At 36.1% G+C, this 22,678-nt stretch overlaps 1 protein-coding gene across 2 annotated transcripts in view; it reads right to left on the bottom strand.

Moving 5' to 3' along the window:
- DIAPH3 (diaphanous related formin 3) overlaps window positions 1-22,678 on the bottom strand; it is a 424,348-nt gene that overhangs the window by 289,696 nt on the left and 111,974 nt on the right. For both annotated transcript variants that reach the window (XM_081128431.1, XM_081128432.1), the window contains 5 exons: window positions 19,522-19,658; window positions 17,717-17,822; window positions 2,756-2,866; window positions 2,361-2,479; window positions 1,463-1,579 (listed from right to left, as the gene is read on the bottom strand). In XM_081128431.1, coding sequence (XP_080984557.1) covers window positions 1,463-1,579; window positions 2,361-2,479; window positions 2,756-2,866; window positions 17,717-17,822; window positions 19,522-19,658 — 590 coding nt within the window. The remainder of the gene's footprint in view (window positions 1-1,462; window positions 1,580-2,360; window positions 2,480-2,755; window positions 2,867-17,716; window positions 17,823-19,521; window positions 19,659-22,678) is intronic.

Here is a 22,678-nt window from a genome sequence, read left to right as displayed (position 1 = left end):
AGACTCTGGATCCCACTGAAGTGCTAGGACTGATCACCTGGGCACACCCCAGGACAGCTGTAATCTGTTTCAAAATTAGACTGAACCTCTTGTCTTTTTGGAGCACAGGTGAAGGGATTAACATCATAAGATATAACCCCACCCCACGCCTACCCCACCCCAGCAGCACTAGGGGCACATTCAAATTTTTGAAAGCAAACAGTGTTGAATTCTTGAAAACTCAAACAGCATTAAACAACTAGAGGATGACAGGACCAGCCATACAGGGATCAAGCAATGGATGGAGTTACTTTAGAGAAAATGGAAGTTTTGATTTCACTTTTAAGTAATTTTGGAAGATAAATATAATATCCCGATTAGCAGGGCACTTATATTTTAAAATCTTATATAATTAATATATTAGTATATTTTTATCTAGCATTTATAATGCGGTTAAATATTTAAACTGTTTTATTTTTAATAAAATATTAGAAGAAAATTAAGCATCAAAACAGGTTACTAAACTCATATTTTACAATACCAGTGGGATTCCTCGATTCTGCAAAGGGCGGAGATATGATGGATGGCCTGTACTCATCCCAAGGAACCTAAAGCTTTAATACTTTTTTGACTCATTCTGTTCTCTTGTTAGGCCTCAAGTACAGCCCTGACATCACCAAGAGGACAGGACCTGAATGAGACATGTCTAACAAATCCTTCTTGTTGCAATTAGAATAAGAGAAGACTTCCTACCTACAGTATTTGAGAATGCAACTTCAGCAAAGCTAAATTAGTAGCAACATAAATGGTTTTATATTCAAAGATCTCAGCTTCCCTCATAAAATAGTAATAAAAGGGAAAAGAGGATACTGGGAACATTTATTGAGCATACACCAAGTGTGAGGTATTTGGCTAGGAGTTTTACCCATGTTACCATATTTCATTTTCAGAACCACCCAGGAAAGTAAGGTACTAATATCAATATATAGTTACACATAGGTAAGGTACAGACAGGATAAACAATTTGTTAATAAGGTCAAGATGGTTAGGACATAAATGACTTGAAAGTCATTTGTCTTGATACATTAGCACACCTATATTATTAAGGCATTTTCTACCTACTTAATAAAAGCAATGATTAAGCGCTCTTCATGTAACTTATAAAGAGAAACTCATCATTCCTCCTACCTAAGGACTAACCAGAAAATATTATCCATCACATGATAAACTAGTAATTTGTAGCTAGTTTGCATTTTTATTCAGATGAAAAGCTATAAACAAGAATCTACTGGAGCTTTAAAGATATTAGTAATATCATTTTACCATCATCTAAATATATGCCCAGAGGAAACGCCACATTCTGTGAATCAGTATTATGACAAAAATCTTAAAATTATTTGCTTGCCCAAATCAAACATCGGGTGAATTTCACTATTAATAGAATTTTATCAGTAAAATAAAACAGAATATAGCTTCCTCTTACCTTATAAAACAATCATTTCGAATCAGTAAAAGATGCTGAAGAATAGAAATAAAATATTTCTCTGCTCTAGTTTCCTTAACTGTGCTCCACACCATGTTGTATACATCATATGCTTCAGTAAATTGATTAAGGAATATGTGGATTTATTTATCCTGTACATTAAACTGAAATAATGTGACAGAATCTGCTCTGTAAGACTTCTAAAGATTATTTAAAATAGGCATCATGCATACTCAACATGTAATCAAACACAGGTAGTTAAAGCTGAGAGTAGAGGGAATTGTGTGCAAATGACAACCTGACACTTCTTGGCTTCTCTACAATTAACTTCAACCAATCTCCCTCTCTAAAGCCAAGATGCTGCTGGCAGTCGGTGCAGTGGGCAGCTGGTTGTAATTACTCTACTGGGTTCTGAGGGTGCCTTGACCAAGAGAGCATACCAGGGAGAAGTCCCAATGGCAGCCAGGAACCTGGTGGATCTCTAAAAAGCACAGACATCTGTAGATCCACAGAGTTCACAAAGGACCATATCAGAATGCATCCAGGGTGTAGGGAGGAGCTAACCAGTAGGCTATGGTCCCCTAATTCCTACTGCTGGAAGCATTAGGGGAGGGGAGGTGCCAAGCATAAAAGGAAAAAAAAGATTACAAACACACACATAAGATATTGATCCACAGAATTCATCTGTATGTTGTAACATCCATTTACTATTGTATGTATTCATAAAAATCACACATTAATTAAAAAATAAGAAAGGTTTATACTATTATCCTTATTTATAAAGGTTTAATTTTATATTATTTATTTAGAAGTTTAGTATTTTATGGGGCAAAGGTTGGTTGGTTAGGGTTTAGCAGTAATTTTACATATCTGTCTAGACTTTAGAACAAAAGGATATTCAAGTTCAGCTTTAATATCTTCCAGGCGATGAGAGAATTCAATCAAGTCTTCTTCTTTATGCTCATCAAAAACTTTAAGTTGGATATCCAGGCCATCATTCTTAATGCATTTTAAATTCTAGAGATATCAAATAGAAATTATGAACTCTTTTCCATAGTGCAAAAAATTAAATAAAAACATATGCAATAAACCAACCACTCAACTTGATTTATAGAGCATTCCAACATTTAAAGTATTAAATACTCAAAATTCTTATCTAGTTTTAAAAAATAAATTTTAATATTCAAGGCTTTTTTCCCACAGATAAATTATTCTTGAAGGTAATTTAAATTTTCCCCCCACTCAAGTACTCCTCTAATTTAAGTATTAATAAGAAGACTGCAGGGCACTTACAGGCAGTATCTCTTTCAATCCACAACGCATAAATTCATTTCTGATGTGAAGCCGGAAGTCCAAATCATCAGGAGATGTAACAAGGGCATTGATGAGCTGCATACATGCTACCTACAACAGATTATACAGCCAGAGTTAGACTTAAATTCCAACATTTAAAAAAAAAGAATAATAGAACTAAAACATCAAGGTTTTGTTGCAAGTATATCAAATATGTTCCTTCACAGGAGAGTCTAATGAAACAATAATTCGTATGTAAAATATTTTTGTCGCTATAAGTTACATAACAATTATGGTTTCAGTGGAGTTTCTTATTTTTCAAGGATTCAGAGGTCCTTGTGGGAGAGGAGAGGTGGAGAAACATTAGGCAGTGGCACTGTTCCATAAAAAAATTTACTCCAACCAAAGTTAAGTTCTTGTCCCAAGGTGTCATTTCATACACATACAACACAAACTACACACATCCTAGTTGAAAAACTGTAAATCTCAAATAGATGGCTAACATGTAAAATAGGATAATAAAATAATTTTCCACTCTTCAAGACAAATCCAAAGTCCCAAAGACTTTATAGTCAACAAGTGTCCTGAATCTGGTCAATGAGGTTGTTATAACCAAAAAATATATTATGAACACTACACAATTAATTACTAAACGTTAACTTACCAAGCAATGGTTCTTACCCTTTGGCAAAAATTCAAAATTACTGTATGTTACAACAAACACATAAAGAAATAAAATTCGCTCCATTTTTTCAGTTCAGGTTTCACACACCAACTTTCAAACTCTCCATTTTTTTAAACCCTGGCCTGAAATATATAGTTCATCATCTAAAATCCATACAATGGAAGCAAGAGAGATTGTCTCTAGAGAAGCAAAAGTATGCTTTGCTGTTCCTGTTATTTTTCTAAGTCTACATTCTACCAAAGTCTAGCAAGAATGACAGGCCTACTGATCATTGTTTAACCTCATGCTGTTCCCTAAATTGTCCTTTCTCCATCCCTTAAAGCAAAGTTTATATGAATTTAAAATGCCATTTTTGGATTAAGACACCAATAGGGGTCTCAGTTCCTGCTGGTTGAAATATATAGTAATTGTTGTATTTTATATCTGTTAAAATCTGATAAGCATCCTTCTACTGTCAAAACTTAAGACTATATAAAGTAGGGGTGGGAAATGTGCAAGAAGAGAGTAGAAAGGGGGGGGGAGGGAGGAAGGAAGGAAGGGCTTTAAAGACTCAGTCTTTCCAGTACACATTCATTGTACTGTAACCAGTTCATGTAAAAAGGTCAAGTTTAAAATGCTTTCTTTCCACTTCCTTGCCAGTCATTACCTGGTACCCACAAATGTTTTTCTCAGCAATACTATATAATTTTAAAAGATCTCAAAAAGCATATAAATAATGATTCTGTACCTTCAGAGAAATTAAATCAGTCTTAGTCACCAGGTTTCTGGAAAAGATGTAAATTATAGACCACTCAAACAAAGCCACAAAAATAGGCACCAAAACTTAGCAGCAAATATCACCTAAATGGAAAGCAGATATGTATAGAGAAATAATAGCATGAAATTGAAGAGAAAGAAAAGGATAATACAAAGTACTTCCAGGAAGCATGCTAAAAGGCAATTCACCGTAAGAGGAGAAATAGGAAATTGATGTAAGTTGAAATGATGAATTTAGTTCTATAAAATTCCCTTCTCAATTCTAGTAATAACTTGCCATCATGACCTATAACCAATCTTTGATTAATTTATATTATGTATATTAATTATGGTGACAAAAGAAGGTATGACTTTGGATGGTGGGCACACAGAGTAATATACAGATCTTGTAACATAGAAACTCACACGGCTGAAACCTATATGTTCATATTAAACACTGTCACCCCAATAAATTTAATAGTGTTATAAAAAATAAAGTCTGGGGGGGAAAATATATATAAGTAAACAGTTACCTGCCATATGAAGGGAAATAGGTATTGTGATTAAAAATATACTATATGAGAAAGACATTTGGTATATGATGGGAATATATAAAATTTATAAAAATACATAAAAACAAGGACAGCCTAGTAATGGTACAGACTCTGAAGGATTAATAGGAAGGCAGGCTGATGAAGAAGAGGACTGAGATGTTGCAAGAAAAGAATTAAGATGGGCTCTTTTGTTGAATTACGAGAAATTCACATTTCCTAAGTAGTTTGCAAGGTGGGAAGGAGGTGAGCAGGGGAAGAAGTCATTGGAGATGAGGCTGGACAAAGAGACAGGATAGATGGGGCACCGCCTTGTGTGCCACGTCAAAAAATTCATATACAACTAGAAATACTGGAAATCATAAAGAATTTTATGCAAAGAAGAGTCAATAATAGAAGCAATAGGTACAAGTTACGAAGCTACTGTAGAAGTAACTTTGATGAGCAATAAGGGAGGGCTTGAACATTTGAAATATAAAGAAGAAAACTGGATTTGGTGTGATGGCTAGATTGACAAGAGGTTGAAGAACAGAAAAAGAATTTACAAGAGGCTTGTCACCTTTGTTGTTCAAGTAGGTAGGAGGTGGTACCCTTAAGAGAGCTATAAAATGCAAGCAGAGAAAGAAGTTTTAGACCAGAATAAAAGAAATCCCACTTTTTAAATTGTGTGATTGAAATTAACAAAGATTAGATATTGAGTATCTACCCTCTGTCACCTGGGGATATTAACAGAAATGCAAGGAAGTGAGATGTTCGTCATAAAGAATTAATCATCATGCTCTGCTTGATGTTCCAAAAATGTAGCATACGATCTCCATTAATTTGCATTAAGCCATACTAATTGCTTCAGGAGCAGTTCTGGAACTGAGGAGAGTAAGAAAACAAGGAGCTTCTGGCCTCTTTAAGATTAACTCAAGTTCTATCTTTGGGCATCACAATGCAGTTCATTTTCTGTTTTATTAGCTCACACATTTCATTCCTTCAAAGCCTATTTGTTGGTCCCTACTATGTATCAGACACTGTTCTTTGTGCTAGGGATACAGCCATTTAAAAAAAAAAAAAAGAAATCTCTGTGAGAAAGAGAAAAGCAAAGATTTGACTCCAAGTTTCTGGGCCTAGGCAATTCAAAAAATGAAACTGTCACCTATTAAGATGGGAAAGACCATGGGAGAAATGGGCTTGGGAAGAATGTTAAATTGGAAATATCTGTTAACCTATTAGTGATCTTTGTCAAAGAGTAGAGAAGAAAATTGGACACAGGAGACTCCAGTTCAAGAAAGAGATGACCAGAGCAAAAGTATGTAAACACCAAGATCTTAGATGGCTCATCTAGGAGGTAGCAGAGAAAGAAGAAAAAAGGACATAGAAGAGCTGAGAGGAGCATTTCAATTGTAGGTTTCAATTTGTAGGTTGAGGAAATAAAGTAAAAAGCCAGCAGTGAAGTAGAAGATGAGATTTTTCCACATCAGTGGCATTGGAAAGTATGGGAGGAAAGTATCTCAGCAGAGAGAGGAATCGACTGAGTCAAATGCTCTAATAGGTCAAATAAGATGAGTAATCAATTACCACTGCCCTTGCCAAACAGATGCCTGGAAAAGAATAGTTTCTACAAAGGGAGACAGTTGCTGGCCCAAGTGGAAAAACGTTTGCCTTCTCACGTGCACCTCATGCAACCAGTAAACAAAAGCATACAGTTAAAATTGGCTCTAAATATTCCTTTGCTCCAAATGCATCTGTCTACTTTAGAAATACTGCTGCTTAAACTTTTGTTTAAGCAAGTCTACGTAAAACACATCTCTTTAGGTGTAAGATCACAGACTCAATTCTAATCATTTGAAAAGCAAACATTTTAAAGCTCATTTTGTTATTCTTGTCCAGTCATCAAAAAGAAGCCTTAAATGAGAAAAGGTATTTTTAAGTAACTTCTAGCTGGAAGGGTGTGTGTGTCCACCTCAGATGCAGTACAGTTGCGGATTTCCTCAAGGGCAGCAGCAGACTGAAGATGCACTACAAGGACTGAGACCGGCAAAGCCCATACAGAGTCAACGGGAAGGAAAGTGAACAGCCAAAACGGTAATTACAAGGAGCGGGTCAAATGTCAGCAATGCTGTAAACTCGAAGGTAAAGACACATACCAGGGGACAATAAGGTAAATAAACTGTGGACAGAAATCTCAGATATTCAATATGAGGAACAGGGCTGTTCAAAGGCAACCTTAAGAACACAGCAAATGGTCAAAGAAAAATCATTAGAAGTAGAAAAAAGGTTAACAACAAAACAGAAGAACATGCCAGAATCTATATCATTTAATCAGCAAAGTAGCCTTCTGCCCTTGAGAAGCAAATGAGGGTTCTTCACATGTGAAGAGTACTTCAAATTTCCTCTAGTTCACAATTAACTGTTACTACTATGCTCAGTGCAAATATGAGAAAAACGAAACATTTCATGCATTTTTAACATTTGGTCTCTGACCCCTTTAGGACAGACAATTTTAAGCACAAAATTCGAGAGATACCAACAGGTGTGATGCCCGAGTACCAGCCACAAGGCTTGCCCAATTTTTTCACAGGCTGCCGGGGCAGATGCTTTCTCCAAGGCTGTGTTAAAGGAACCAAGATGCTATCTAACAAACAGCAAACCAAGAATTCTTTAGAAAGCTCACTCTTTGGTCAACTTGTTCATCCTGGATCTAAACAGGTTCTTACAAGTAAAATGATGGCCCTACTACATTAAAAACGTATCAGGTGCAGAAGCTAAATCCAGACTGGAAACAAGTACTAGTAAAGTACTTAAAAATTCTATCAGAATCGGTGAATAATGCTTATTACCTGGGCACGAAAGATACTGCTTAGGCTGCTATTCATCTTTCCTACCCCATAGCGGAAATCATCTGTCTTTCTCCACACAATCAAATTTCACATTTATCAAGTTAAAATGAATAAATGATGCTTACAGAGAAGTATTTTCCCTCCAGTGCAAATAAAGAAAATCCAAAGAATTTAAATTCACATACATTAGTTCAGAATAAAAACTAAACAGACTACACAATGTAGACAAACACAGAAATAGTCAAGTGCATCAGCATGTAACAGGGAATAAAAACTTTAAACTACTCTGGCTTACCATGAAATGGAATTAGAATAAAATGTACTAACAAACTGATAAAACGAACAACATACTGACAACAAGCATACTGCAGGCATCAGCAGTTCCAGTTCCTGCTTGTGTAAGAAATGGCCTGGACCACAGCTTCGATTGAAGCAGATCACCGAACTGCAGGAATTTGCCTGGCACTGACCAGTTCCAGTATGCTGACATTCAAGATCCATGTCGGAACCAGCAAGAACACTGCCTGCACATCCATAGCCCCCTCCCCCTGATTTCTTTACTGTTTTCCCTCTCCCTCCTTATAAAAACCTCTGTCTGCACTGAGACGTTAAGATGGTTTTGAAGGCATGAGCCTGCCATCTTCTCAGGTGGAGACGATAAGCCTCTTTCCTACTCAACTAGACCTGTCTCGTGAGTTCGGCTTTCTTGGCAATGGGCAGCCTAATCTGCCGGTCGTTTTCTCGGTCAAGCAGATAAAGTAGCATAATTTTATTTATACTTTCAATTAAGTGTTTTGTTAATGATTCAGTAAGAGAACAAGTCAGAGCTTGGGGTAACTGCATATATCCCATAGACTGAGGAAAAAAACCCCAAAACCTGCAAGATTCAAGAGACTATAATTTACATGAACAGGAATACTGAAAAACAAACTTGGATTTTTAAATATATATTCAGACACTCCTCACGAGACATCATTGATTTCCTCTATTTCCATCCATAAATTTTGTTGAAACTGCCAGTATTGCAATTTTCATAGGAAACATTAGCTGGCTTTAAATTGCTGAGTATAAGCTTCTTAAGGGCAGGAGTATATTCATCTTCATAGTTCTAAAATCTAGTATAACCCAGTGTGCGATAGTCAATGCATAATTAACTGAATAGCTGCTTAATTATGAAACCTAGCATTTACCTGGGACGCATGAGTGAAGTTTATCTTTCTTGTGTTCTAGAGTAGCCCTAAGTGAAGAAATGAATTATGCAGACGCAGAAATTTGGCAGGAAATTCTAGACAAAAATGTTAAACACTAGTTTATACTTAGGTATGCTCTATTTGACAATGAGCTCATGTTGAATATTATGTTTCTTTAATGTCTATTAGCTTAATGATATATTACTTATCAGTCCAATTTAATATGTTTGACGTTTGATTCATATTGATATACTGATCCTACTAATTAATCCAAATGATTTTGACTACTATTCAATAAAAGTAGTGATCAAAACAGAGGAATCAAATTGGTCCCTCCATCCTTCTGGATTGCCCCAACAATAGCCCTAAAAATTAACTCTCTACCAGACTCCCTAATTCTTCATTTCATCTCTTATTAAATGTGAGAACAATTCATTTGAAATTGAAAATTACTTAAGCTAACAATGATTTTTTTTGTGTGGGGGGGAATGGAAGATACTTAAAAAGTAATTGTAAATTAAAATACAACAATTCATTATAAGAAAGGCTTTATTTGATCTCAGGCAAAATTAAACTTGGGTGGGCCCTGACCAGTTGCTCAGTGGTTAGAGCATCGGCCCATGGACTGAAGGGTCCCAGATTCGCTTCTGGCCAAGGGCATGTACTTTGGTTGCAGACTCAATCCCCGACTCTGGTGGGGGAGTGTGGGGGAGGCAACCAATCAATGTGTCTCTCTCACATCGATGTTTTTCTTCCACTCTCTCTGATAAAGCAATGGAAAAAATATCCTCGGTGAGGATTAAAAAAAAAAAAAAAAAATTAAACTTGGATGTGTTTAAGGCCCAAGGGAAACAAAAGCAAACAGGAGTGAATAAACTTGGCTAAATCCACAAGGCATTTTAGCCTACAATTTGTTTCAATACCACTACCCAAAGTTATATTTATCTAATTATTGCCCAATGACAAATTTCAATGTACACTGGTTTTAACTCAACGGTGATTTTTAATACTCTGTTTTTAATATTTTAATTAACCTGAACTTATAAAATAGGGAAAATTCTAAATTTTTTAAATTAAAAAAATACCAATTTTTTTCCAACTTTCTGAGATGTAAAACAATATGAGATCTAATCAAATTTTCAGAAATCTAGTCTGTAGTTGAACTCAATGAAATACACTGGAATTGAAGAGGGGTTTTTTTCGTTGTATTTTTTAATTAAGAAAATTTTTCATTGTTTTTGTGGCAGCCATAACAACAAAAGTCTCAATCTTTGACTACAGGGAACATAAATGAGGTGAAGGGATTAAGAAAAACAAACAAACAAACAAACTCCAAACCTCAAAGATACAGACAACAATATGGTGATTAACAGAGGGAAAGGGGACATGGGGGGACAGAAGAGGGCAAAGGAGGAATAAATGGTGACGGAAGGAGACTTGACTTGGGATGGTGAACACACAATACAACATACAGATGATGTATTATAGAATTGTACACCTGAAAATTTTATTAACCAATGTCACCCCAATAAATGCAATAAAAATAATTAATAATCAGCAGCTCCAACTGCTGCCCCCTGGAATCCATCACAGTTGAGCTGAAGCCACACTTCCCAGAGACTGTTCCTATCCATGTCTGAACATAGCCAAGAATACTAAACAGGTGTAATCCTGGAATATGCAAGACTTTTGACTCCAGGATTCCCCAACTACTTTGCCAAGTTCTTCTAGAACTGTATGGCAGGCTAAGACTCTTCCACCCAACCTTCCTTCCTTTCTTCCTGCCTGCCTGCTCTCCTTCATCAAGGGTCAGATCTGCACTAAGTTTAACATCTCCCAGCCTCCCCCAACTCCCTCTCCAGATTCCCTCGTAGGCATTTCCCTATTCCCTTGGACATCAAAACTCTTGCTCTCAGAGTACCCAGATTAACACAGCCCCATTCCACAAAGCAAGTTTCAGCAGGAGTATCATTTTCAAATTGTCTGATTGACAAGTATTATGAATAAAACATTGTATTTAACAGAACATTTTCACATTTTCTTATTTTTCTCTAAATATGAGCACCCTCTGCACTTTTAATTTGTAACCATGAAATACTTGTCAAGTCCACATGTATGGCCATGGAATACTATGCAGCTGTAAAAATGAAGGATCCCTTACCCTTTCGAGACAGCATGGAGGAACCTGGAGGGTATTGTGCTAAGCAAAATCAGCCAGTCAGAGAAAGACAAGTATCACATGATCCTACTCATATGTGGAATCTGATGAACAAAACAGATTCAGAGACATAGAAGTATGGAACAGCCTGATGAATCTCAGAGGGAAGGCAGGGGTGGGTGTGGAGAGATTAACCTAAAAACTTACACGCATATTCCCATGGACACAAACAACAGTGTGATGAAAGCCTAGGGGGAGGGATGCAGGAGGAGGGGGTCAATGGGAGAAAAAGGGGGATATTTGTAATACTTTCAACAATAAAGATATATTTTTTTAAAAAAAAGACCATGCATATGTCAGATACCTGAATGTGTTTTGAACACAATTTTCCTCCAGTAACAGTTCCATAGAAACCAAAGGCTTGGGTATTTCAAACTTGTGTTTCTTTGGAAAATATGGAGTGGGCAAAAGTAGGTTTACAGTTGTGAATACACAAAAGTTTATTCTTGCATTTATTAATTATTGTATTATTTATTTATATTACAACTGTAAAACTACTTTTGCCCACCCCTATATACTGTAGGATACAGAAATACCTACAGCAGGAATCCTAGAAGGACATACCAACTGCTCCTCTCCACTAAATCCTATAAGGATATATCTGTCACTGTTTCAATAGCATTATCATGAGACTATATGACGGTTGCACAAAGATGTGAATGCAGGTAATGCCATTGAGCCATACCCTTAAAAAATGGTTAAAATGGCAAATTTTACATTAGGTATATTTTACCACAATTAGAAAAAAAAAGAATAGCTACGTATTTTAACAGTGGATAAAAATACTATAATCCCGGCCAGGAATGGCTCAGCGGTTGAGCGTCGACCTAGTATCCAGGTGATCGGGGTTTGATTCCCGGTCAGGGCACATGCCCGGGTTGCGGGTTCAATCCCCAGTGGGGGGGGGGGGGTGCAGGAGGCAGCAGATCAATGACTCTCTCATCATTGATGTTTCTCTCTCTCTCTCTCTCCCTCTCCTTTCTTCTCTCTGAAATCAAGATTTAAAAAAAAAAAAATACTATGAGACTTATTTTCACTATGTAAAATAATAAAAATAAGTGATCCAGAGGACAATATAAATATAAATCCTGCTAGCTATCAGTATCTAAAGAATACTAAATCAATTTTGGGAAATGTGGGGCCAATTCAATAAAAGGATTTAAGTATAATTTAAGTGAGCAAACTCAGAAACTAACGTTGCTACAGGTTCACAAAGCATCAAGACAAAAGAACAATAATTTTGCCTCTAAAACAAAGTTCTCCATCTCTTCCCTTATGTTTGTTCTCTGACATAACTAATTCTTCTCATCTCTGATTAAGAAGCTGTACAAAACATGTTTTCCCTTTAGTCAGTAATTAATGTAGGGAAAATACTACATAGCATCACATCAACCAAAATTAATGAAGGTTTCATTTCATTCAAGGTACAATGAATGTATTGAAACACCAGGACTATCAGATTAAAGGAAAAGTCAAGAGGGTGACAAGAGTAAGTATAGTGGTCCACTCCCTATTGTAAGATAATTCTCTACAGGCCTCTTACACTTCTGCATGTATTCTAAGTAGAGGCACTGATGGTCTCTTCTGGATAATTATTTCAAGGACGTTTGTATAGTCAGTAACCTTGGAACACAGAGAAATGCCACATAATAAAGAGGATGTCTCTTTGGAGCAAAAAGCAGGTACACTTACCCCACTGTAAAAGATTTGGGTTCTCAAAACTCAAAAATCCTCCCCTATAGGACAACCTGCCATCTATGCCATGTCTTCGGGCAGGCCCTCCAAAGTCAAAAATTGGAGTCCGTTATTTCCAAAACTCAGAATCCTAAAGTTTATTAGCCAGCTGGGAAGCCATGTTGAAAGCACTGTCACCCATAGCCCCCCAACTGATAAAGGTCCAATGGGGGGCCCCAACAATTATAAACATTTTCCTTCCAGAGCACAATGTGCGCCATGTGAGGAAGCCAGACATTAACCTGCCTCTTCCTCCAAAACCACTGTGACTTGCACCTTAGAGGTGATCATAAGAGATGTTCAAGTGTTTAAGGAAACACTAAAAAGATCTATAAAGATCTTTCCAAACGGAGGCTATCCTTGGTTAACTCTAGGAAGCCTCCTGGAGTGAAAACTGATCACTATTTATGTGCACCCTAAAGGCACTATTTATGAGCGTCACCCAATTAGAAAAGGTGGTAAGAAATGTGTCCCTGATTTTAGCTGAAATGATCAATGACACCACATCAGCCCTGGAAGGCACTGAGCTCAGTATCAACTCACAGGCCAGATTGTTATGGATAAAAGAATTGCTGTAGACTTCCTCTTTGCTGAACAAGGGGAAGTCCGTGCAATCAGCAATACATCATTGTGTACCTGAATTAATATCTCAGGCCAAGTAGAAAGATCAATAGAAAAAATTAAGAAGAAAGCCTCCCGGTGTTTTAAAGCAGACCTGGATGGTCTATAGAATTTGTTCAGCTGACAGGATCTGGTTGAAGGCATGGCTGAGGTCAATACTGCATGTCAGCTTCAACGTGCTGCTTGGAGTCTGGCTGACCAGCAGCCTTAATTAAATACTTGAGGAGACAAACTAAACAGATTTCATCGCAGCCTATATAAATCAGAGTGATTGCTGCCCATGATATTAGAGTTGTATTCCCTAAGCTCTTGGCTTCTCTACTAAAACACAACCCACTGCAACTGGAAACTGGGGCTGATGCAAAACTGATAAGCTATTGCTATTGCTATTGCTGTAGGTAATAAAGTCCTTTGTTTTTGATCTAAGAATTTGCATCTTCCGACAGCACCCATAAGAATGTGGTAGATTAACTTGTTAGTTTACAAGTGGTATAAAATTGCTGACCATTCATGTTCTTGACACTGCCCAGCTACGAGTCCAAGGAGGCTAGATCAGGAAGACACCATAGGAAAGGGAAGGTGCAGCAGGATTTCACTGTGGGCGTGAGGACATCAACATGGAAGGGAAGCCTAACATCCACTCAAAAACTCTACAATTCCCACATTTGGTTCTTTTCCTGACAAAAATCTACCACAATTCAACCAGCCCTGTGACAATAGCAAAGGCTCCAACAAGCTTTGTAAAACCTAGATAATGCTTCTGATACTCTAGCAAAGTAGGGCTCTAACAAGAGAAGAAAAGACACAAAGAGAAAGAGAGAGAGAGAGAGAGAGAGAGAGAGAGAGAGAGAGAGAGAAAGAGAGAGAGAGAAAGAGAGAGAGAGAGAAAGAGAGAAAGAGAGCGAGAAAGAGAGAGAGAGAAAGAGAGAGAGAAAAAAGAGGAGAAAAATGAAAATAACAGATAAAAATCAAAGTGTAGCAGCAATCAGAGATTGGTTTATCCACACTTACGCCAACCCTTTTCTACTAAAAAAGACCTGGCCAAGCTGCACGGACAATGACATATATGAAGACAGGACCCTGTAAAGGAAGGTAGGCGCTCTACTGCCTGTCCTTGGTGTCTCGGGTGCTAACCAGGGTAGAATGTTGCAAATGGTGTTTCCATTAGAACATCCCTAGATGTGGTCTGGCATTTCTTCTTCTGCATTGCTCTGGTTATATGCCACCCTACATGGTTCCCTGAGCCTGAGGCAGCCAGTACCATTTTCTGCTTACATTACCTAGAGTAGATTGTGTTGCTTGAGGCTGAAAACCTTATCTGATACACTCAAAAGAAGAATGATGTACATTTATTTTAACTCCAATGTGTATATTTGTATTTGTACTTCTTTCCTGATAATATGACTCTCTAAGGCCTAAAAATAATTTTGAGTTATTTCTTGTACTCAGTTTTTCATTTGTTTTCTATACTGTTGTGGGGGAGGGGAATAGTGCAGGGCAGAAGTATGTTCATTCTATCAGAATGATAGGCAGTCAAATTATCTTCATTATTATCAGACTCAAGAAAATCTAATAATCCTCCTTTAAAAAGTACTTTGTTATAAACATAGTTTGCAAGAAAGGAACAATACTTTTTTATTTTACTACCACCCATTTCCTCCCATTTAAAAGCAAACAATTGGGATCTATTTTATTCAGTGACAACTTTTATTTTTAATTTGGTGATCTGCTAATATCACTTAAACTAGTACATTTTAATAAATGCAAATTACAGAACTAATAGAGTAAAATGGGCACTTAAAGCAATAGCTTTACGGGAAAATTGATAACCAGCTTGTTTTAAAATATACTTTATTTTGTAGAAAATTCAGAAGCACCAAAAAGGAAATTATTTTTAGATATTACTAAAGTGCTGCTTGATCATTTTAAACATGATAGAGCAAAATCAGCAATCCCAGAAAACAGGATCTACTTACTTTTCCTGCCCCTCCCAAGTTAGCTATCTAGAAAATGGGACCTCTTTTAACTTAAGCTTCCCACCTCCTAGCTATTCAACACATTAGGCTTCATAATAATAAGAAACCTCAATAAAAGAGTAAAAATGGTAGGGAAAGTAAGAATTAACAATTGTTTCCATTGTCTATATTCTTAAGAGGATGCAAAATTAACCTGAACTTATGCAAAAACTGAGAAAGAAATGAATTTAAGTGATGCTACAATGACCTTTCATTTTTCAATGAAAATTAAACTCTAAGAACAATATCAAGAAATGTATTTTAGTGTTTATAGGGAATTTAAAAAATAAGAACACTACTAACCATAAAAGAAAATATAATTACTCACAACTAAGGCAGTTGGTTTCATTAAAACAAACAGAACAAGCCTCCTATATTTTGGTAAAAATTTCTCAAAAACTGAATCAAATTCATAACTTCTACAGCTATTAAAGGAAGTTGTTGAGGCTAGCCCCATTCCTCACCACCCTTATCCCCTTTACACTAAATATGGCAAATAAGCAGTCATTAGAAAGAAATCATCTCCATAAATATCCATAACTGCTAAAACATAATTTTTCATAAGCTAAAAAGTAGAAACAACCCAAATGTCCAAGTGACAAATGATGGCAAAATGTAGTACACATCCACACAATAGAATATTATTTGCAATAAAAAAGCAAAGTTCTGATACATGTTTGAACATGAAGCCAGTTACAAACAACCAGGAATTATATGATTTCATTTATAACACATATCCAGAATATGAAAATCTATAGAGATAACAGACTAATGGTTGCCAAGAGCTGGGAGAACAGGGGTAACGCATGGTGATGGCGAAGGGATGAGGAATTTCTTTTGGGGTGATGAAAATGTTCTGAAATCGTGACAAAGGTTGCACAACTCTGCAAATAAACAGAACTATATACTTCAAGGTAGGCAAATTATATAATGTGAATTTCACCTGAATAAAGATACTGGAAAAAAAGAAATCACTTCAAAACCATATCAAGTCTCTAGACATATATACTTTAAATTTCTTCAAGTCTTGGTAACATATTGCATTATAATTCAATACCAAAACCAGAAAATTGAAATTGGTACAATTCACAGAGCTTATTCAGATTGTACCAGCTTTACGTTCGTGTGTACATATCCAGTTCTATGAAATTTTATCACATGTAAAGATTTATATAACCATCACCACAATCAAGACACACAACTGTTTCAATCACATAAGACTCCCTCCTGCTATTTATTTATGGTCACACTCAACACATTTACAGACCCCATCTCAAACCTTTGGCAACTACTAAACTGTCTCCATCTCTATAATTTGGTTATTTGAAGAATGTTATATAAAAGGAATCATACAATGTGTAACCTTTTAGAATTGGCATTTTCAATCAGGATAATTCTTTGGAGATTATGCAAGTTGGATGTATCAAGGGTTCACTACTTTTTGTGGCTGAGTGGTATTCTATGGAATGGCTGCACCAGTTTAACCATTCACCTGTTCAAGGGCATCAGGTTGTTTCCAGTTTGGGTCTATGAAAAATACACTGCCCTAAAAATTTGTGTATGGGTTTTTGTGAAAACATAATTTTTCATTAATCTGGGATAAAGGTTTAAGAGTGTAACTGTTCAGTTGTATAATTAAATACCAATTCTAACATCAATACTGGTAATGTTCCTGGAAAAAAATAAAATAAAAATGAAGATCCCTTTCAATCTCCACTCTCCACTGACTTTGTTTAATTTAACAAAATTACTTTTTAAAGCTGGCTTTTACTCAACAATTCTGCTAAAGGACCAAGCACTACACTAAGTATTTTAAATACATTATCCTATGTAATCCTTGCATCAACAGTGAGCTAGGTATTGATATTATCTCCATCTTACAACTGAGAAAGCTGAGCTATAGAAGAGGCTTAGAAAGTGATCCAGAGTCACACAGCTAAGATGTGAAGAGCCTGCCTAACTCCGGTCTGTTCCCATGACAAGACACTACATCTCCCACTTCGATAACGTGTATGTGATTAGATACAAAAAGCATATATTAGATATAAAAACTAATACAATGAGGAGCCAGAATGAGAAATTGCCAGAATTTCTTTAAAATTATAATAATAAACTTTTGAGAACAACAAATAAACACTTTGTGGGATTATAATTACACAATTTACAGAGAAACCCAGTAAGTCAACTTCTAAGAAAGTAACCTATGGAAATAATTGCAGGTATATACCAAGTTGCATCTATAAGATAAATTATGATATAAATTAGAATTCTACACACTTCTTAAAAATGCTATAAAATAGTAAATGGCATGCAGGATATAGTGTTAAATATAAACCAGTCAGAAAACAGTTACAAAACAATGTGTAGATACACATGAAACCTACTTGCAGTTGCGCTGAATTGTGCCGAAGACCTTCCACAATAGAAGAAAACCTGTCGATTCTTCTTTCTTCTCCAGCTGATGTTAAAGCTTCTAAAACTTCTTCAAGGCTAGTGGAAATTTTGGTTTTAATAATTAAATTGCAATCAGCAAATAACCCAAATGCCATAATTCAATTGCTTGATTTAATAAACTCTGAAATCACTACTTCCGGGCAACCAATAATATTTTAAAAGTAGCTTACTCAGTACGTATCAGCAGTTTACGTAGCATGTACAGGCACTGCTCTAAGCATGTTACACATTTTGGTCCATTTAATCCTCATAATAACCCTATGATGATGTTTATTTATCAAGCATGTATATAGTACTTAATACACAATGCATTTTAACATATATAATTCTTTTGGGTAGGTGCTATCATTATCCCATTATTACAGGTTAGGCAACTGAGGCAGAAAAGGTTAAGCAATTTGTTTCACATCTACTAAATGGTAGAGCAAGGAACTAAAACCAGAGAGTCTGAGTAGTAAGAACCATATAAATGCTTTCAACCACTACACTCTACTTCCTATCAAATATAAGTTCTGGTAGCCAAAAATATATAGTAGTAAGAAATTATAGTCTAATATAAAAAATAATAAAGGAAGTGTGAGAGAAAGAGGAAGGAGGGAAGCAAAGGAAGGAGGAAGACGCAGGTGGAGGAAAAGGGAGAGAAAAAAAGGCAGAGAGGGAGCACAAGAAGTATCTTACATGTCAACATTAAATTAACTCTGGAAGGAAACTTGACTTGGGGCGGTAAACACACAATGCAATGTACAGATGATATGTTATAGAACAGTTATTTTATTAACCGTTGTCAGCCCAATAAATTTTAAAAAACAACATTAAGTTCACTCTTCGGTTTCTACACCAAAATTAATATGGGCTTTTTGAAATGGCAAATGGAAAGTGCTGAGGCTATATGTCTGGTTCTGCCTGCTAGGACTGCAGCAGGAACAGCCTCATTCATAGATCTCTATATAGTTGCATCTGGGGCAGAGGGACAAGGCTGAGTGCTGCTTGTGACTCTCCAACTAGGTCCAAATTGAGTGGTTCAATAATCACTAGTCCCAGCAGGATCACTACAAAGACAATTTTCAAATGTGTTCAGGAGGTTCCACTTACAGGGCTCTGACTACCCTTAAATGAGAGGGCTATTTTTGTTTGTTCTTTCGGTTGTTTGGTTTTTATATGTTTATTCCTTAAAAAAAAAAATTTAAAAATTAATAATTTTTAAATGCTTCCTTGTAATAAGAAACACCAATCTTCTTTTTAAAAAAGTTCATCTTTGTAATTATCTTTTAATATGTATGTAATGGTCTTTTAGTTACAGTCCTAACATGTGAATAATGCATTTAAAAGCTTCAGCATATATTCTATGGTCAAGAACTGTGCATCCTCAACCAGTAAAATACAATTCCATCTGTCACTTTCTAAACCTGCCTTACATACAGACTTATAAAGGAATATATATGACCTACACTTTGAATTCTATCTGGGAAAAAAAAAATCACATACAAAGCAGAATTCATTAGTATATTTTCCAAAGTCTTCACTTAGAATTTTTATTTAGGGTTTGAGTTCAGAACAGTTTAAAATAAATAAGATGAAGAAGTCATTTTTTCACAGCCTATATAAATCTAAATCAGTTGCTTAAGTATACTTCATTTACTTAAATTCTAGTCTAAAATAGAATAATGAAAACATTAAATAAATCACAGTGTATTAAATCATTGCATAATGAGAGAAATAAGTTGAGAAGACTCACATGCTCTCCTCCCCTACAATGCACACTGCAGAGAGGAGTTTAACCACGTCTGTCATCATACTGGGATGCTCAGGATCGATGGCTTTGGCCAGTAAAGAAAGACTTCGCTCTTCACTCATAATTCTTTCCAGGCCATACTGTACCGTTTTGGAAAGAAGAGGTTAAACATTAACAGTTTCAAAAAATAGTAGTTATGTAGTTATTTTTTTAAATGTAGTTATTAAAAAAAGGTCTATATTTTTACACTTAGTAAAGAATGTATATACTAAATAATGTATAACATCCTAAAACAATTCATAGAAATAAACACTTTACATCAAGAACTATGAGAATCAACCAAATACAAAAAACCACTCAAAGGTGATTTTACAACACTACTGATAATTACTAACATAGAGAAGTGGCCAACTGGAGAGAGAAACAGTTTAAAACACCAAGATTTCCCAACAGAAACATACAAAATGAAGAGTCAGATACTGAAGTAGACATTAAGGACATAAGGATCCTTCCTGAGAAGGAAGACTGGTAAGAGATATAGCACCACAAGTACATGCACACCATCCCAGAGAAATATACTGTGAACTGCATGTGCAATGTGAAATTTACAAGCAAAAAGGAAAACTAATTTTAACAGAACTATTTCAATATATCCAAAAATATTATCACTTCAACATATAATCAAAATAAAACATTCACTGTTGAGACATTTTACTTTCTTTCCTGAGTAGTCAAAGTCTAGTGTGTACAGCACATCTTAACTCAGACTAGCCACATTTCAAATGCCGAAGAGCCACATACCTATAGCAACCACATTCTACAGGGTAAGCCCAGAGAGTAACACCTAGTTCATAAACGGCCGAAAGCTGAAGGTTGATTTGGGCACATACCATATAGAAACTACAATAAGAAGCATATGCAGTCCGATCAAAATAATAACGTACCATCAGAAAGACTGCAGCTGTAAACATGGTATAAAAACAGGACGATCTGAGCTAAGGGCAAAGTTTGTTCGCTACTCCCAGGACGTCACACCCAATTGGAAGGTAAGAAGTTATGTTAATGACTTAGTGTTTTAAGGATGTGTACATCTCTTAAGGCCCCTTTACAATCCATGGAAGACAAGTATCACATAACAAAGAATGAAGAGAATCAATAAAACACTATTTATCTACCATGCATCCTCTCAAGAGTGAGAAATTGGTTGATTACAATTACTCCTAAGAATTAAAAAGGGCCTTATCCCAATCATAAACCTATGAACTATTGCTTATACTCAAAATTAGCACTAGATATAAGTATCAAAGTTTGAATCTATAACAAGCTTAGACTCAAATGTTTTGAGTGTTATGAAATTTTAGTTATGACTTTCCTACTATAAATGTCATTTATATGAAGAAGTCTTCACACTGTGCTGAAATACTGCATTTGCTTTAGCCTACTATCTAGGGAACACAAGTACAAAGGAGAAAGGACAAACAGAAGGATCAAAGTACAAGAATATGATTTCGGGAAATCTCTGTCTTGTTGATGGTAGGGAAAAGTTTACAGAGAGAATTAAACTGTCCAGGAAATGCTCACTTTTGTGATGCCCTGGGCTACTTCATACCTTCAAACAAAAAATAAAAAAGCAGACACAGGGCCAGAGACTACAATATGCCTTAATAATCATTCCAGAGAATTGTCAGAGGCTTATAAAGTACCACTTAGATCCAATTCAAAAAGTCAATCAGTCAAGGATTACCAAGCACCATGGGACTGGCTCTGTCATAAAAAACCTGAGGACTGAGAAAAGCTTGCCTCCAGCATTTCCCCCTCATTTCCCACCTACCTGGCCATCCTTAGTCAGTGCCTGTCCTTCTAGAAAGAGAATCCTGTGGCTCCTCCAGCCACTCAAGGAATTTTTATACTGATTTCCTCCAAGTCACACTACCTTCAAGCCCTAAACCATCATGTATGAAGGGTAGAAGAGGAGCATTCTCTGATCTCACAGTTGTGACCATCATCCTGTAACCAAAGCTCCATCATAGGCAGTATTCTCTGATTTTGCTAATGTAAAAATGTGTAGTTAGCATTTTAAGTCTGGAATGAGGCCAGACTGTCACTAGTCGGTATTGAGAACGAAAGACAAAACTGCTGCCTACTTGTGTAAAATTACTCTCATTCAATTATTTAAAACACAAAGCAAAGCAAAGCAAAGCAAAACAAAAAATGTTGACTCTGTAAGAGAAATAGTCAACTTACCAGTGCTGGCATGTAAAGGACATTAAATGAAGGCTATTATAAGGTTAGAGAGGTGGTGACAAATTTTGGAAGACCTAAGGATGTCTCTCCACTGAGTGTCAAAGACCCACTCTGGATTATATGAAAACTCATGTGGTTCTAAACTGAGGACCAATGCCAGGTTCCATTTACATTCTACACGAGGCCTATTATTAGCTAACAGATGGAATTTCGGGGCAATGAAGAAGCATTGGGTAGGGGAAGGTCAGCATCCCTTGTCCAGGATGCCCAGCACTACATGCATACTGGTGCTGAACAACTCCCCCACCACCAACCCCCACCCACACACCAGTGAGCTAATTCCAGCAAGAGAGACATTGTGCAGAGAGGGGCTGGCTCCAGGAGCAAAGCACCCTTGTTGGGGTTGTACGACTCAAAGCCACACACAAAAATTTAACTGACCAAAAGGAAGCCCTTCCTCTAATTACCTTTTAATTTAAATAAATTAATTTTTCATCCTTTTATCTTCTTCCTAATATTCATAATCTTTTCCATTTAAAAATATAAGTCCAATTTAGTGTTATAAAAAATTCACTTTCCTATGATGTTATCAAATTTGCTGCTTAATTATATAAATAATTACTGGTACAAAATAAGATACCACACTTTCTTCCCCTAAAGCCTATACTATTCATCACTCAGTGACTTCTTATAAAGACTGCACAGTGAGGTATCACCAACAGGTCTTGGGGGAAAAAAATAAAAAGTTCTACCAAAAATTTCAAACAGGATGTAATACTAATTCCAAGTATCAGTAACTTAACTTTTCATTCTTATTAGCACAGGTGACATCCATAAATAAAAATAACAATATATTTCAGCTCTACATATACCAACTATAAGCAACACAATGTTATTATAAGAAGTTACCTTAAAT

This window comes from Miniopterus schreibersii, assembly GCF_964146895.1.
Source record: "Miniopterus schreibersii genome assembly, chromosome: 2".
NCBI classification, from domain to species: domain Eukaryota; kingdom Metazoa; phylum Chordata; class Mammalia; order Chiroptera; family Miniopteridae; genus Miniopterus; species Miniopterus schreibersii.
This window is presented reverse-complemented; position numbering and strand designations above follow the sequence as displayed.